At 46.7% G+C, this 16,885-nt stretch overlaps 3 protein-coding genes across 3 annotated transcripts; 2 read left to right on the plus strand and 1 right to left on the minus strand.

Moving 5' to 3' along the window:
• The first annotated feature begins 32 nt into the window (after nt 1-32).
• znf608 (zinc finger protein 608) lies at nt 33-10,792 on the plus strand. The gene is made up of 9 exons (XM_028996893.1): nt 33-575; nt 2,521-2,656; nt 4,977-5,064; nt 5,383-7,522; nt 7,850-8,240; nt 8,414-8,502; nt 9,289-9,421; nt 9,776-9,829; nt 9,938-10,792. Exons 1-9 carry the CDS (start codon nt 84-86, stop codon nt 9,955-9,957), a joined length of 3,543 nt encoding a protein of 1,180 aa, XP_028852726.1. The 5' UTR covers nt 33-83; the 3' UTR covers nt 9,958-10,792.
• On the minus strand, nt 10,550-13,856 carry LOC114799923 (alpha-(1,3)-fucosyltransferase 9-like). The gene is made up of 2 exons (XM_028996897.1): nt 13,833-13,856; nt 10,550-12,911 (listed from the first exon to the last, which is right to left on the minus strand). The coding sequence occupies exon 2, from the start codon at nt 12,904-12,906 to the stop codon at nt 11,821-11,823; it is 1,086 nt and encodes a 361-aa protein (XP_028852730.1). The 5' UTR covers nt 12,907-12,911; nt 13,833-13,856; the 3' UTR covers nt 10,550-11,820.
• LOC114799921 (alpha-(1,3)-fucosyltransferase 9-like) lies at nt 13,449-16,791 on the plus strand. The gene is made up of 2 exons (XM_028996894.1): nt 13,449-14,209; nt 14,696-16,791. Exon 2 carries the CDS (start codon nt 14,701-14,703, stop codon nt 15,817-15,819), a length of 1,119 nt encoding a protein of 372 aa, XP_028852727.1. The 5' UTR covers nt 13,449-14,209; nt 14,696-14,700; the 3' UTR covers nt 15,820-16,791.
• Nucleotides 16,792-16,885: the final 94 nt, after the last annotated feature.

Here is a 16,885-nt window from a genome sequence, read left to right on the forward strand (position 1 = left end):
CCCCCCACCCAGTCGCCAGGTAGAGTCGCGCACCGCTCCCGCTCGGCTCGGGATTCATCAGCGTCAGGAATCCTGTCTGGAGCATGTCAGTCATCCCGTCCGCGGAGGAGAGGGTCCGGGCGAGCGGGGCGGACGCCGGCGACAGCGGCGATGACTGGGAGATCGGCCTGGGGAACCTGATCGTCCACCTGGACGCGGAGCTGGAGCGGGATCGACGCAAGCTGGAGATGAACCGCGTTCCGGGCGTCCGGCGGCGCCCGGAGGACGCCGCCTTCGGCTGCGCCGCCGCCGCGCTGGGCGGCCTGAGCGCGTCCGCCTCCGCGCAGCCCTCCGCCGCCGCCGAGCCCCGGAAATTCAAAGTGAAGCGGAGCGGCGAGAGGCTTCCGAAAGTATGCATGGGTAAGCGGGCTCAAGGACGCCCCGGGGAGGCTCCGGAGAGGACCCGGCACCCCTGCGCCAAAGGCGGGGAGGAGAAGCGGGGCCGCAGGAAGGAGAAGCCGAGCCCGGACGCGGCGTGGGAGACGGGGGACGGCCGCGCCATTGTTGTCGGGAAGATCGAGGAATCGCCGAGAACGGTGAGAGGTCGACAAAATTCTCCGCCCGCCCCCCCCACCGTCGCCGCCATCCCCGTCTTCCGTCGCCGGGCTCCCGCACACCTCCATCTTACTGCCATTGTGCGTCGGGGTGCCATCTGCGGGATGATTTCTTGACAGCAGTGGGGTGCACTGGGCCCAGAAAGAAGAAGAAAAAAAACATGTCTGATAATGCACCGTTTTCACCCATGCAGCATTATTATTATTAATAATAATAATAGTAATAAGTATACACATGATGCTTTTGCTGAACGCCTTTATTGCAGGCGCCGGCATCGTCCTTGTCACACGGTGTCAGGTCGTGGAGCCACTTCACCTGCGCGACAAAGACACCGCTGTGTGTCCGAGCTTGTTGTCAGCCGTTATTTACCGTTTCATAGGGACGGGCGGGGAGGGGGACACAGCCACCCGATGCCTGCTGTATTTCCAGGGAGAGTTGGCAGGGGAAAGGGGGGGGGGGGGGCAGCGTCTCCACCTGGCCTCCCTTTTGAAAGGCGTGCTGGATGAGTGGCGAGGTGGACAGTAAGTGGGGAGCCATCTTTATTTTGTCTCGGCAGCGTGGACCGCCAGCATTCAGCCGGATGGGCAGTTTTCCTGTCTGTCACCAACTTTCCCTTCACCCTCCCGAAACCCACAAACTGCTGGCCGGGACTGACATCTTCGTCCTCATCCTCAGCGAGTGGCAGCATTCGTTTTACCCACCGGCAGATGGAGGTTTTTATTTATTAGAGGATATGCGGGGCCACTGGCCCTGTTCACACTCAAACACACTTCACACTGGTAAAAGTGTGCAGGAAATACAGCCTAGTTCGCTCATCAGCCATTCATCAGTGGTAGATTATCAGGGGACGAGTTTCCTTTATGAACCAATAGCAGAAGCCGGAGGTCACGTAGGTCGACGCAGACCTAACAGGTATAATAAAAGAACTGAGTAACATGGCTATTTCACAACAAACGAAATCCTATTGAGCACAAATCGAAAGATTATTGCCTAGAGGAATTCTGGGAAACTCCCCCAACATGCACCAGAAACATTCTACAATGTGACGTTACGTGTGGAGAACAGACATCAGACATGGATCCTCTGTAGTTGGAATACAGATACTTTGCGGTCTGAAAAAAAAAACATATATACAGTACGGGCCAAAAGTCTGGACACACCTTCTCGTTCAATGTGTTTTCTTTATTTTCATGACCAATTACGTTGGTAGATTCTCACTGAAGGCATCAAAACTACGAATGAACACATGTGGAGTTATGTACTTAACAAAAAAAGGTGAAATAACAGAAAACATGTTTTATATTCTAGTTTCTTTGCTCTGATTGCTGCTTTGAACACTCTTGGCATTCTCTCGATGAGCTTCAAGAGGTCGTCACCTGAAATGCTTCTCCAACAGTCTTGAAGGAGTTCCCAGAGGTGTTTAGCACTTGTTGGTCCAGCTCACCCCAAACCATCTGGATTGGGTTCAGGTCCGGTGCCTGTGGAGGCCAGGTCTCCACTTTTTGTTAAGTACAGACACTTAACCCTGAGTGTCTCCAAGGGGACTGTCCCTTTAACTACTGATTGTAAGGCGCTCTGGATAATGTAAATAAAAAACCTAATAAAATTTCCTGGTCCCTGTAATGATTGGGCCATGAAAGCCGTCCAGAACTTTAGCCATTTTATTTCGTATCTAATTTCATCTGTCCTGGAAACCAGCAACTGATGTGTGCAGAAATCCCAACTTCCTGTGCTGAAAGTGTGCAAAAATCACAGTTATGCAGTCTAGGTGGCGCATTCATTTATTGCATCAGCAGCAGTTATAAATGTCAGTAGGAAAATGCCAGGGATACAGCAGCAGTTTTACAGGAACAAAAAAAGTATATTTTTGACATTATTAATTTTTTGTTATTTAAAATGTTTTTTTTTTTTTTTCCTTTAATGCAGTTGCATGTAGCGACTCGGTCCATTGGCACCAACACCCAGGAGGCCGGAAAGGCCTGCGACGCGGGTTCAGCGGGGCCGTGTCAGCCGGGCACAAGCGTCAACCTGGAGGGCATCGTCTGGCACGAAACGGAAGAGGGTGAGTGGCCGACTCCTCCAAAGCGCGATGCCACGTGGCTGCCAAGACCGAAAGGCGTTCTGATTAAAAAAAAAAAAGGGCGGGAAGGTGGCGGCATCTCCAGTCTGGACGGAATTGATTTAGTGCGGTGGCCTGTTTCCGCGGCCCGCGCCGAGTATAAACACGCTGTTCATCACCGCCGACAGATCGGGGAGACCCAGTGACACGCCGCAAATCAGATGACTAATTCGGCTGCGATTAGTCGCAGCGCTTAATAGCCTCGGCGTTCAGCGCCAGCGGCGGGATCGGCGTGAGTGAGAGGGTGCATTTACGGGCCCAGTCAGCCAGTAAGGCGCGACTGAACTGGCGGGGCCGTTCGCCTTGCGCCGAGCTTCCTGCAATCACACCGCTGTGTGAAGTGACACATTTACAGAAAAGGCGACGCCCGAGTCTGTTGGCATGGTCCACTCAGGTCACGACATTTACATTTATGACGTTTGGCAGACGCCCTCATCCAGAGCGACTTACAACGTGCTTCCAGGTTACCATGGATGAAGTGATCAGTTCTGGTTCACTAGGACCCCCAACTATGAATACAGTATTTTTATTCACTCTGTTGTAGATTCTATACAGAAGTATAGGGTGGTAGTAGCCTAGTGGGTAACACACTTGCCTATGAACCAGAAGACCCAGGTTCAAATCCCACTTACTACCATTGTGTCCCTGAGCAAGACACTTAACCCTGGGTGTCTCAAGGGGGGGACAGTCCCTGTAACTACTGACTGTAAGTCGCTCTGGATAAGGGCGTCTGATAAATGCTGTAAATGTAAATGTAAAAGTCAGACGATAAGAAGGTTACGAGTTCATCTAAATATTCTCTAAAGAGGAAGGTCTTGAGCTGCCATGTGAAGGTGCTCAGTGACTGAGCTGGAAGTTCATTCCACCACCGAGGGGCCAAGACGGAGAAGAGTTTTTCCTTTTCAGCGATGGAGGGACCAGAAGGGAAGATCTTAGATACATGCACAGATGGAAAATGTATTAAAGAAGACAAACTTTTGTCACTGCAAAATGTCTGTCACGTGGCTTGATCGTTTTGGAAAAAAAAAATGAATAAGAATAATCGTGAACGCCTCAGAGGACGCGTGATCTCTGAAAAGAATAATTTAACAGCCAGACACCCAGAGGACAGCCAGGAGACATTTTTTAAAAGAAAAGCCACAGAACATGTCCAATGCGTCTGTCTGGTCGAGTGGGGGACTTCGCTGTAAAAAAATAAAGATTCAGAGGAAGCGTCCTCGGCTGCACAAACAGAATGGGCATCACAGGGATTTCACAGCTCCAGCAGCAGCAGCAGTTCGGTGGAATCATCCATCTGAGCGCTTCGGGGGAGTAGAGACACCGGCTGCATATTGATTAAGCGAGCAGTAATTGCCCACCACCATTTTAATCCTTGGCATTTGACGAGGACTACCTCCATAAATACAATGTGGAGACATTAATGAAACTGTCCCTGATGAGCCACAGACATGCTCGCTGTGATAATCTTTTTCATCCAGAGAATTAAAAAAAAAAAAAAAAACGTGGACTGTCAGTCAGCTGAACAGTTAGTAACTGCTAATGAGTCTCTGTCTAATTTATCATCTGATTTCCCCTCAATTAGGGCTGCACAGTTCATGGCAGTATCGATTCTGGTAATATGTTCATCTCAAAAGGCTGGGAGGCTGTTAAAATGTATTAATTTTTTTTTATTCTTTTTCTTTCACTTAATTTCACTTAAGGTAACCAATAAAGTAATGAATAGGAGGGGTTTTTATGTTAATTCCAAAGCATAACATCCAAACAAATAAACAAACACATAAATAAATGAATGAATAAATAACATGTTATAGTCAAAATGTATATAAAAAAAACACCGCCACTGCCTTGATTATTTATGGCGGCCATGCTAATTTGTGATTAGATCAGATCCACCAAATTGTGCCGAACAGACCACTGCTTTGGATTTTGCCCTTCTAATGGTGTTTCATTAGTTGTTGAGCATTATTGCAAAATTGTAGCGATTTTTGAATGACAATCTGGGGATTTTTGAATGTGATCGGTGGCACATGTTTCATCGTACACAGACACAGACAAGCCCGTCAGTTGAGAAACAATTTAATTTCCCCTGCAATGTATCTGTAAATGTATGAACGTGATGTTAAAGTCTTATCATGGGATCCTAGATAGTTTGTAACTTTACGAAGGATGCAAAGAGCATGACAGATTCATATAGCGGGACAAAAAGCCCAATATTTATGAAATAAGCTGTACACTCTATTTAGATGCTCTGTCTGAATTGCAGGTGTGCTAGTGGTGAACGTAACCTGGAGGAAAAGGACGTATGTGGGGACCCTCCTGGATTGCACCAAGCATGACTGGGCGCCACCAAGGTGATTTTTTACAAGATGGTGTAAATAATGCAAACTGGCCTCTAGTAAATTGTGAATAAATCAAATTTTTCTGTCTGAATACATTGTTTATAAAAAACTTTAGTAGTTTTATCACCAGATGCATTTGTACTCTTAATTGAGTAAATATTTGGATGAAAACTTTTTACTTGTACTTCATTGTTATTACTTTGGACTAAAACTACTCATACTTGAGCAAAATATCATAAATGCATGACAAAGACAACAATAATATGTTTTGTGGGTAAACAATGTCTAACGATGCTCTATAACAGGTCTGTCTCGGTCTATATCTTTTAGATTTTGTGAATCACCCACCAGTGATGCTGAGATGCAAGGTGGGCGTGGCCGCAGTAAACGGATGCGCCTGAACATTCCTGGCCAGCCCTTGGTTGATCCTGTCCTTCCCAAGGTCCGAGGACTGCCTCACAAACGTCGTGGCGTGGCAATCGGCGGCAAAGGCCGGAGAGGGAGCCTGAACCTCATCAACAACTGCAGGACCCCTCCTTTCTGCCCCGAGGACGACCTGAAGTCCAGCCCACTGGCCTACGGCAAACGCAAAAACAAAGTGCCTGCAGACCTGGACCTGAGTTTAATCACGGAGGACATCAAGAACGACAACGGCAAGAGGGTGCGTGGCAAGTCCCGGAGTGCTCCCTCAACGCCACAGGGGAAGTCCGACCCTGTGTTCCTCGACCAGGTGTGCCACGCCCCCATGCTGATAGACTGTCCACACCCCAACTGTAATAAGAAATACAAGCATATCAACGGGCTGCGCTACCACCAGTCCCACGCTCACCTGGACGCTGACGGGAAGCACGATTTCGACGTGGAGAACGAGGACAGGCTGTCGGAGGAGGAGGACGTGACCTTTGCTTGCTCCGAAACTAACAGTTCTGCTTCAAAGAAGGCAAGTTCGGTACCCAAGCTTGGTGCTCTGGGCTCCTCAAAGAGCAAAAGGTTCATGCTCAACAGCATCCCAAGTCCTGTAATTGCATCCAAAGTGCGAAAGCACCCGTTGAGCAAAGAGGGTCCCATTGACGACTTGAGTAATTTACCCATCATCTCCAACATGACGGTGGTTCTCGAGAACTGTCTCATCACAGACCGTAATTCCATGGTGGAGATGCCAAAACTTGAGGCAGAGGATGTAATTGACAAGCGGGACATTGACGACCCGGGCAAAAAGGACAATAACAAATTGGACCGATATTCGTCAAAGCCCAAGAGCAGGTTTATTGTCGCGCCGCCAAAGCTCATTGCAATTCCAACATCGGAATTTTCCGCAAACAGCACGGACGGAAGCTGCCACCAACCATCGCTGACCGTGGCACTCAGAAAAACAAAGGGACTCCCTCTCAAACCAATAAAGCCAAAACTGGACATCATCGTGCAGCCAAGTTTGGCGAACACGACTCTGGTCATTAGCAAAGACGGCAAACGGAAGGAGAAGCAACGACTCAAAGAGCGACTTCCTAAAGACACGAGGGGTCCGAAAGTGGACAACGTTCACATAAAGCTAGAGGACAAGGGCATGGGCAAAGACTTTTCCATCAGCCTCTTGAAGGAGCATTTAAGTAAACAGGAAGTGGCCAGCGGTCCAGGCGAGTCCCAAGAGAGCCGGATGGCCAGTATCCGAGCGGAGGCGGACAAGGTGTACACGTTTACGGACAACGCCCCGAGTCCTTCCATTGGCAGCTGCTCTCGACTGGACTCTGGCATCCCGAACGGGGACAGCAGCGCCGCCAAGACCAACAGTCCTGCGTATTCGGACATATCCGACGCCGCCGATGACGGCGGCTCAGAAAGCCGCTCGGCCAGCAGGTCCAAAACCAACGCGGCTCCTGAGGCGAATCCCGGCGCTCCGAGCACAAAGTTGACCTCCACGCCCCCGAAAGAAGTGCAGTCGTCCCAGCTCTACTACCATGGCTACGAACCCTACTGCCTCCAGGGGTACATGCACGTGGGCCAGCCGAACGCTACGTTCCTGAAGATCTCCGCGGCCTACGACGGCAAAGCCAAAAAGGACGAGTTGAAAGAAGGCAGCGAGGAGAAGAAAATCCCGGACTCGGCGCAGACCAGGAAAAAGGAGGTGGTGAATTCGCAGCTCCAGCTGGCCATGTCCCAGACTCAGACCGCCCTGGCCCAGTCGCTGTACTACGGACAGTACGCCCGGAGCACCGGCGCCGACCACAAGCCGCCGGCGGAGCCGTGCGGCGACGAGGGCAAGCGCCGAGGCCAGCAGGGCGCCCAGGAGCCGGAGCCTAAAGACGATGTCCCGTCCCGAGGCGCCGGCAAAGCTGGACACGCTTACGTAGAGCCGGAGAAGCAGCCGCAGGTCAGGCCGGCGAAAGAGCAAAGGCTCGAGTCTGACGAGTTTGTGTCTGGGACGGACGTGAGCGTGCAATGCCATGTGGACTCGAATGTGTCGTGTTTGAATGTAAGTCACTCGGGTCCCTGTGCCTTTTTCGGAACGGCATTGACGGAATAACGCTTAACGGGAATGCTTTTTTTTAAAAGCCTTTACTCGCCGTGTTTATGCCTGAACGTCCGAACGCCAGATGTATGCTCTGCTCTTTTGCCGCGTAATCTTCTTCTCTCAGCCGCGTTTTCGGCCGTATTTTCTTCGTGTTAAAGACGATGAAACGTGCAGAACGCTAGCTCCCTTACTGCCTTCTGTAGATACTTTGAACGATCAGGCGCATTAACCGCAGCGGAGAAGAGAAACGTGCCCTACGTTTGATAGCCGTCTTTCCTCCTGATGTAGGATTGCGAGTCCCACTGCTGGAGCAGGCCGTTTCCCGGCAAATACGCCAACCAGCAGAGTAAGGAAGTGTGCAAGGTCTTCACAGAGCTGCACGCCGACAGGTCTAAAAGGCCGGAGGTGACCTCTGAGCTGGAGGGCAAGACGGGGGCCGGGCCTCCGAGTAACAACAACGGGCAAGATGCCGCTGGGACAGAGCAGGAGGAGAGCGGCGGGGATAAAGACGAAGACGTGGCCGCGGACCTGGCGGGCGAGTCGAAGGACGCCTCGCCGCCCGCCAGTCCGCAGCAGCCGTACATTCACTATCAGCACTCCTACCCGTACCTGCACCTGTGTGAGCCCAGTAATAACTCCTACAGGGTCGTGTCCCCGGCGCTGGTGCACAACTACACAGGTAATGCGACTCAGGACGTCTGGCGGTGCTGTGAAAAAGGGACGAGAGTTGTAATGTTGTACTCAGACGGGTTGTCGGTGCAAGTGTGCAGCGGTTATGGATGCATTCTCATTTTCACAGAGCAGAACAGTTCACTCCGCCCGTGTTGACTCATGATGTTGTCATGTTGTCAGGCTTCCATTATCCTCTGTTTGGGAAGACAGTGGGGCGAGAAGACTCTGACTTGTCTCAGACCAGCATCTGTAGCGTGAACAGCAAGCCAGTGAGTGGCTTCTTCACCACAAATCACTATTTTTTTTTTAAATTTACAGCCATTATATTATATTATATTTTATATATATATTATATATATTATATTATGTAAATCCTTCTTTTTTTCTACAAAACAATGTTTTCAAGCCCTTACAAATCTTTTAGTCTTACAGATTTTATTGCTTTAATATTTTGAATATATAATTTATGCTTGAATATATAATGTTTCCATCAGTTCCAATGCACTATGGGTAAAGTAGATTGTAAAAATCAGGGTGAGGTTTTTATTCTTTTTTTTTTTTTTTGCAATTTCTCATGGTTCTCAAGTCAGTAATATTAAAGCACCTACACAGTGATAGGAATACTTCACACTGAAAATGTTATTACAATGATTCTGAATTGACTATTGTAATGGAATTTGTTATTGTTCATTATCTTGAGGTTGGGGCTTAATGGTATTATTATTATTTGTCAGTACACCCTATGACTGTATCTGTTTCCCATTCTTTATTATTTATAAAACTGTATTTGGTTATCTTGTACCACAGTTCAGTTAGTTAAAGCTGAAGTACGTTCTGGAAGTGCCATGATCATATAGACTGTCATAGAATTATTATTAAAGATAAAGATCTAACTGGGGTTCCATTGAACCACCCCCATGCACACCCTCAGAAATACCAGTCGCTTGCAGAACTGCACCTGAGACCAACATGCCAGCAGTATGAAGGTGCAGCACCATCCTTCTCCATTATCTGTGCATTTCAGTGTGCATCTTTATTTTTTCTTTTACCCACAGCCAGGAGAAAGAAGCTCGCCAGAGTGCAGGAGGGACTCTGAACAGGACTTCTCTCAGCATCTCCACACACACCATCACACACACCTCGGCATGGGCTACACGCTCTTGTCTGGCCAGTATGACCCCTACCAAGGTACCTACAAATAACAGGAAGATGAGTTATCGTGCATTTTCATTAGTGATTTTTTTTTTTGGCAGTTCTTTCTGGGTCATGGCAGACAGGGTGGTTTGTTTGAACCAGCAGTTCTGGCTCCACCATTGCATGTTTGTAGGTGGAGCGGTTGGGGGTCAAGATAAGTCTGAATAGAGGGCGTGGCCAGTGGTGGGACACTCTTTTTTTTCTGTCTGATGATCAATTACCTGACGTTCATTATTTCTCGACAATTAAACTCACCTTTACACTTTTAAGCAAAATATGAATAATTTTTTACCTAATGATCTTAAGAAATTAACTTTTGTTTTTTTTTTATCTGTACTTGCTTTAAAGGTTTAAGTCCTGCTGCTTTGGTGTCGAATCAGAAGACACACGGTGCTTCAAACGGTACGTGCTGCCACAGAGACATAAAAAATCCATATGCGTAGCACTAGAGGTCACTGTCTGCCATGTTTGACGCGCTTATGAGATGCCCATTCCTTGCTTTTCTTGCAGAGAGTGATGGGAAAATGTGAATCGGAAACAAGCACCTGAATCCCGTTGGGATAAAAAAGTTCCAGACATCAATTCCATGGTGTTATTCATTGCCTCAATGGGAGGCAGAATGCGGTGTTGTCAACCAGCACAATAGTGACGATGCAGTGCTGTTACACTATCAGTGGAAGTACAGTATTTCATAGCTAAATTACTGCAAACATAGTGGGAACGCCATGAGACATGCCAGATTTTGGGTGCCAACCCCCCCTCAAAAAAAAAAAAAAAAAAATTTTAACCATATTGTTCTAGGATCGCCCACAAATTGCTGTATTGAGCTGTTTATGAGTATTGTTGTGTGGCCGCAATATTTTGAATGTATTTAATCTCATCCACGTCCACATGTGCTTGGCGGTGGGCTGCAGCAGGCTTCGGTATCAGGCCTCGTGGTGCCCGGCGAGAGAGAGAGAGAGAGCCTCCTCTCCTGCGCGGCGCCATGAACGCCCGGTGTCGGTCAGAGCCTCGCGAGCTTGTGTACATGCTTTGATCCGAGAACAGTGTACAGTACTGTAGTTCACACCGCATTACCTGCATAGTATCGGTACTCCTTTCTGTTACTTGAATAGTGCTGCGAGCATACGATGTTTACAAGTGCAACTTCTTTGGGGAAATACTTATATCGATGTAGCCTGGTCCGTTTCTTCCACTTTTATTTGATATAATTCAGCCTACACAGTTACAATGAGCACTGGTTTTTATACTCGTTCCAGAAATCTGGCAATCCGAACCTCAAAATAAAGATCCTGCCTTTTTTTCCCAGTATTCCTCACCCATCATGTGTAACCTGTGATTTATTAAATCTGTTCATTGTTTTAAGCCTGTGTTTATTAAAACTGAACTACTATAAGCAGATGTTAATAAAAAAAAAAGTCCATCTTTGCAGCAAAATCAGAGAACAAGTAACACTCACCTATGAACCAGAAGACCCAGGTTCGAATCCCACTTACTACCACTGTGTCCCTGAGCAAGACACTTAATCCTAAATTGGTCCAGGGGGGACTGTCCCTGTAACTACTGATTGTAAGTCGCTCTGGATAAGGGCGTCTGGTAAATGCTCTATATGTAAATGCGTTCCTCCAAATTTTGGATAATCTGTCCAGATTAGTAAAGCCAAAATGTGGGATATCAGGTCTTTCCACATTCTGACAGAACAGTTTTTCCATCGCACCTAAAAGAAAATGACCTGTCCAGGCTGTTAGAATAAAGGTTTTTATAGCCTGGGTCCCAGGGGTCCCAGTTGGATTCACTGTTAGAAATTTAAAAGCGCTTTTGGATAATGCCATCTGCCAGACGCATAAATGTAAATTAATATCGGAACTATTTCATCATGGAATTTGTGTAATTTTCTTGGGATTTTAATTGACCTGTTCCCATGTACAATATTGGTAGCCATAGCTGTTAGGAAACATACTCGTTCATTTCAGACTAATTAAGCAAATCATTATTATTTTAGATGACCATTCTTATATGAACGCTCTTTCTGATTTATACACACACACACACACACACACACAGAATGTATGACTGTAATTTATAGAAATTGGCTTTGAGATTAGAATAGTCACAGTCCAGCAGCACTCTGTCACCCCCTGTTGGCACATGTGTAGTTCTCAGTTCCTTGTGATAGATGGATAGATAGATAGATAGATAGATAGATAGATAGATAGATAGATAGATAGATAGATAGATAGATAGATAGATAGATAGATAGATAGATAGATAGATAGATAGATAGATAGATAGATAGATAGATAGATAGATACTTTATTCATCACCTTCACATACATGCCAGTAGATGCTGCAAAATATTATACTTTAAAACTAGTGTTAGTATCGCACTCACCTTAACTGCCATGATACCAAAGGAAAAGGTCATGGACTATATTATAGCTGTTATCTCTGGCTATGTGATCACAGGCTAAACAAATAGGCTGCGTGAATTCATTATGCATCGTTAGGAGATGAGGCGTCGCCTTGAAGTATCTCCTCCAGGTGAAGTAACTCAGGTACCTCCCATCGTCCTTGTCCAGCCGTAAGAGGAATTCTGCTAGTGCTTTGGGATCAGGGAAGTCGTTGACGTGAATAAAAGAGTCGGCGGGCATGAACTCTTCGTAATTCTCTCTGGGCGGGCCCAGCACCACCGGTACGGTCCCTGCTGCCAGCGGGCCGTTGACCTTTTCGGTGATGTAGTCTTTGTGCAGGGAGTTCTCGAAGGCGAGGTAGAACTTGCAACTGGCGATAGTGGAGTAGTACTCGTCGTAGCTCAGCCGCCTTCCTGCCACGGCGAGGCCGTAAACGCTGACATCGATGTGCTTGCTTAGCTCAAAATAATAATTCATCCTCGTGGTCGCCCCGGTGACTGGGAGCTTATTGCTCGCAATCCAGCAAACAAGTTTGTCTTTTTTTGGCAGGACAAACTCTTCCTCTGTCCTGACGATGCTTAGTTCGTTGCGCACAGTGACGCCCGAATCGCGTCTGTAGGACAGGGTCAGATTGAACAAGTGCTGTAGGTAACTCTTCCTTGCCGTGTTGGTGGGGGACTCGACATTGAACCAGATCCATTTCTGGAATGGAGGCCGCGGGCCCGGCGGCATGTTCTCTGAGTACCAGCCGATGTTCTTGTGGTAGAAGATGACTCCATCGGCCACGTCGTACATGGAGTGATTGTCAGTCAGGAGACAGCTGTCGATGTTGAAGTACGTGCCGCAGTCGTTAAGGTCAAAGTGCACGCCGATTGGCCAGAACCACAACAGGACGATGGGCTTCGTGCTCTTATTTGTCATGGCTGACATTTCGCCACGGAGCTCCGGAGAAGCTGAGCAGGGTGACAAAGATGATTTTTCATACACGGACAAGAGAATCAAGGAGCCCAGGCTCAGAACCACTGTGAAGACCAAGAGATAAATGCCGTGGATAGACCTGGAACCCATTTTGCCTACAAATCAAAAAGAAACACAATTAATAACTGAGTGAACATCCTAAATTGTCCAAATTAATGACTTCTGTGTCATTTTCTTTTGTCCCCACTAGCAGATTAGAATTGGAAAGGGAGATTTTTCTCATTATTTAGACTAAACAAAACTTGGTTGCAGCCATGGCGAGCTGGGACAAATAAAATTTTGAATTAACTTGTCATGTTGGATAAATACTTATGCAAAACAGGTGACAACAAGCCACCTCTTTTCAACTTCATGGTGGCTTTGTTCGCTTTTATAAACATCAAAAGCCACTTAAAGAGATGCTCATTAACATGAGCGAATGGTAAGAAAATGTTCAGCATGAACCTTCAGGACTGTTGGATACCGTCCTCTTTGTCCAAATTAAGGTGGTGGAGAGAAGGCAAGAGCGTGAAATGGTGCCATCACAGCAAAACTTTTCGCATTGTTTGATTTTGTTTTATTTTTTACTTTTTTTTTTCATAACCTCACATGTTATTTCATAGTCCTGTCTATCCAGTTTTGTTCTGAAAAAAAAAAAGCCATAAATGAGTAAGTGTCCAAACAGTGGAGTCGCTCAGAAGATCAGTACAAAGAGCAGCGTTAACAAGCCAACCCACTTCCCACTTTATTATCCCTCTACGATGAACATTCTGTACCTGGTAAGTCTGGAAAAACCTGGTTTAGTCTGAAATACTGAACCTGACTGTTTGTAAAAATGAAATAAAATAAAACCACACGTTATAAGTATAGGTAACCATTTTTGAAACCATGCCTGAATAACCACGGATTATTAACAAATATTCCTTTTTTTAAAGAAGCTTCTTACTCTTTGAAACGCTCCAAATCTAGGCAGCACGGTGGCCCTCGTTCACACACTTTAAGTGTTGTCTCGATGAACAGCAGAGCACATCTCTCACCTGATACCTGTCTGTGGTGCCTGTAACAAGAGCTTCCTGAAAAACAGGTATGGTGACACCTGCCCATACTTCCTCGTAGTTGCCATATTATTAATCCCGACACCTCACAGGAATTTGGAAGCAGCTCTCATTGGATCAGTTGTGAGTAGCTATGTAGGTGTGAACTACTACGGTGAGTCCGGGTAGCTTCGTGGTCCCTGTCTTCCCGTGAGCCGGCGCCTGACAGCAGACAGCGACGGGTGAATGGATGACTGCCCTACTTCCTCGTCCATGCTGCCTCGGCTCCTCAACATGATGTAGAAGGTGTGGCCAGCTCCTTATTCCTTCGGGGAAGTCTTCCCCTCTTCCACGGCAGACGGCACAGTCGACCAGCTCAGGTAAGGAGAGTTTCTCTGTTTCTCGTTTCCATGAAACCTTCGTGGCCAATTAGAACAGATGCTGAGTCGTCGCAACGGCTCCTGTTTCTGCAAATGTTTACAAGGAAGTCCTTTGTAGATGTTATTTATAATGCACTCGCGGTGCAGACATTGTTGTGTCGTGCGGGTGATCGTCAAATAGTGATATTGCCCCCATATCAGTAAGGATTATTCTACTAACGAAGCCCTTCCATTTAGAAGCGTTGCATCTGAAGAGATGCATTATGGGACTACTTTTCATATACTGTTGAAGTAACACAAAATGTATTTTGATACAAAATAACATTTTTTGGATAAAACAAAGGATATAATGATCTAATTAGATTTTATTACATTCAAATGTTAATCAAACACATATTGCATCTTTTAATTCCTTATTGTTAGTAAAATATTGATAGCATGGTGAACAAAATTTGCTAAAAGCAAGTTGTTTTATTTTGTTTGCAGTGAAAATGGTGCCCATTTCAAGCAGCAACGCCTCTTTCACCATCCTGGTCGTTGTTGTGGGACTTGGTTCTTTGGCCCTTTTGTTTATGGAGTTTAAGAAGCCGTCTACGTCCATCTGCGAAGGGGGACAAATAGTCAGTGGGCAGAGTAATATTTCCAAAGCGGGCAACAAAGCAGAAAAGCCCATTGTTCTGCTGTGGGCGTGGCCAATCGGAGTGCATTTTAACTTTAAAGACTGTAGCACATTATTCAGCATAGACAGCTGTGTTCTGACAGACGACCGTTCCTTGTACAATGTGGCTGAAGGGGTCATTTTCTACCACAAGAATATTGGCTGGAATATGGAGAACATGCCCCCAAGTCCACGGCCTGCATTCCAGAAATGGATCTGGTACAATGTTGAGTCGCCCACCAATACAGCGAGAAAAAGCGGCCTGGAGCACTTGTTCAATCTGACCCTGACCTACAGGCGAGGGTCAGGCATTACTGTGCGAAATGAACTAAGCATCGTCAGGAATGGGGAAGAGTTCGTCCTGCCAAAAAAAGATAAACTTGTCTGCTGGATTGCGAGCAATGCCATCGCTGGAACCGGAACAACAACGCGAATGAACTACTACTTTGAATTAGTCAAACACGTCAAGGTCAACGTCTACGGTCAAGCAGTAACAGCATCCAGGCTACGTTACGAAGATTATTACCCCACTATCGCCAGCTGCAAGTTCTACCTCGCCTTCGAGAACTCCCTGCACAAAGACTACATCACCGAAAAGGTCAACGGCCCGCTGGCAGCGGGGACCGTACCGGTGGTGCTGGGCCCGCCCAGAGAGAATTACGAAGAGTTCATGCCCGCCGACTCTTTTATTCACGTCAACGACTTCCCTGATCCCAAAGCACTAGCAGAATTCCTCTTACAGCTGGACAAGGACGATGAGAGGTACCTGAGTTACTTCACCTGGAGGAGATACTTCAAGGCGACGCCTCATCTCCTGGGACTGCAGAACGAATTCACCCATCCCATCTGCCTGGCCTGCGATCACATAGCTTCAGACAGCAGCTATAATGTGGTCCACGACCTTTTTGAGTGGTATCACGGTGACGTGGTGGGGCGTCAGTGGCGACGGTGAAGTCATTTCAGAAAGTTTCTCTGTCCATTCAGAATAAACGTGTTTAATGCAGTTCTTATAACACTCGATTATCTTTATGTGGCTGCTACTGTAACTGGACAATAACCCTCTGTGCTAATGTATCATCAGGGAACCTTTTAGAAACAAGAATATAATATAATTAAAAGCCGGACTTCAATAAGGTTATTTAATCATTTAATTGTAATAATTTCTAATGATATTTTTGTACAGTGTATGTATAAAACAATATATTTTTATTGAGTTCTGCTTCTGCTCCTTGCCTGCTTTTGAAGTCTAGCTTTTTTGGGGGGAGGTGCAAGAAGAAGCCATAATTCTATAATAACAGAAATGTGCTATCTATTTACGGTCAAGGCTGTTGGAATAACACCCACCCAGCCAGATGATCTGTAGAAAGCTGTCCCGGTGAATCCCATTGAGACCCGGCACACCTGACGACGGCTCCCAGAGCTCTGATCGCAGGCCACGCCCCCTTGATTCTCCGCACACGACATCCTCCCTATTTAAGGTTGCCTGCATCAGTGCTCCGGTATTGATCCCTGGACCATTCAGCACGTTGAAACCGTTCAGATGCGTTTGTGCTCAGCCGCTCGTGTTAAGTTTCTTGGTTTATTTTGAAAAAGTCTGTGTCTTGGTTTAGGTCTTGGTCGTGTGTCATAGTATGACAAAAGACCACATTTCACGCACCAAAAAAAAAAGGATTTGCACCCTAGCTGGACTGGTTTCTCCAAATTGACCGTAGTTGTGAGTGAATGTGGTGTATGAATGGCGGGTGTGCCCTGCAGGGTTTGTCTCAACCCAAGCTGCACAAGTGGGTGTTGCAACGTCAGCTGGGACACACTCGTAGATTAACCGGCAGAAACTCACCCACCCAGTCACCCACCCGGTCATTTGTATATTTGTCATTTGTTTCGTTGTTTATTATCAGTTTATTAAATAAAATATTTAAGTTTACTCTTCTGTTTGCTTAAATGGAAATACCAGACATTTTTACGATTTTATTCATATACTCCTCCAATCAAATATCACAGCCTGTATTACACCCTGT

The sequence above is a fragment of the Denticeps clupeoides genome, chromosome 11 (assembly GCF_900700375.1).
Source record: "Denticeps clupeoides chromosome 11, fDenClu1.1, whole genome shotgun sequence".
Lineage (NCBI taxonomy): Eukaryota > Metazoa > Chordata > Actinopteri > Clupeiformes > Denticipitidae > Denticeps > Denticeps clupeoides.

Bases quoted from the DNA above. Each gene is read 5' to 3' on its own strand.
- znf608 (XM_028996893.1), top strand. From the start codon at position 84: ATGTCAGTCATCCCGTCCGCGGAGGAGAGGGTCCGGGCGAGCGGGGCG. The intron at 5,065-5,382 runs GTGATTTTTTAC...TATATCTTTTAG, and splicing joins CATGACTGGGCGCCACCAAG to ATTTTGTGAATCACCCACCA. The intron at 7,523-7,849 runs GTAAGTCACTCG...CTCCTGATGTAG, and splicing joins CGAATGTGTCGTGTTTGAAT to GATTGCGAGTCCCACTGCTG.
- LOC114799923 (XM_028996897.1), bottom strand. From the start codon at position 12,906: ATGGGTTCCAGGTCTATCCACGGCATTTATCTCTTGGTCTTCACAGTG.
- LOC114799921 (XM_028996894.1), top strand. From the start codon at position 14,701: ATGGTGCCCATTTCAAGCAGCAACGCCTCTTTCACCATCCTGGTCGTT.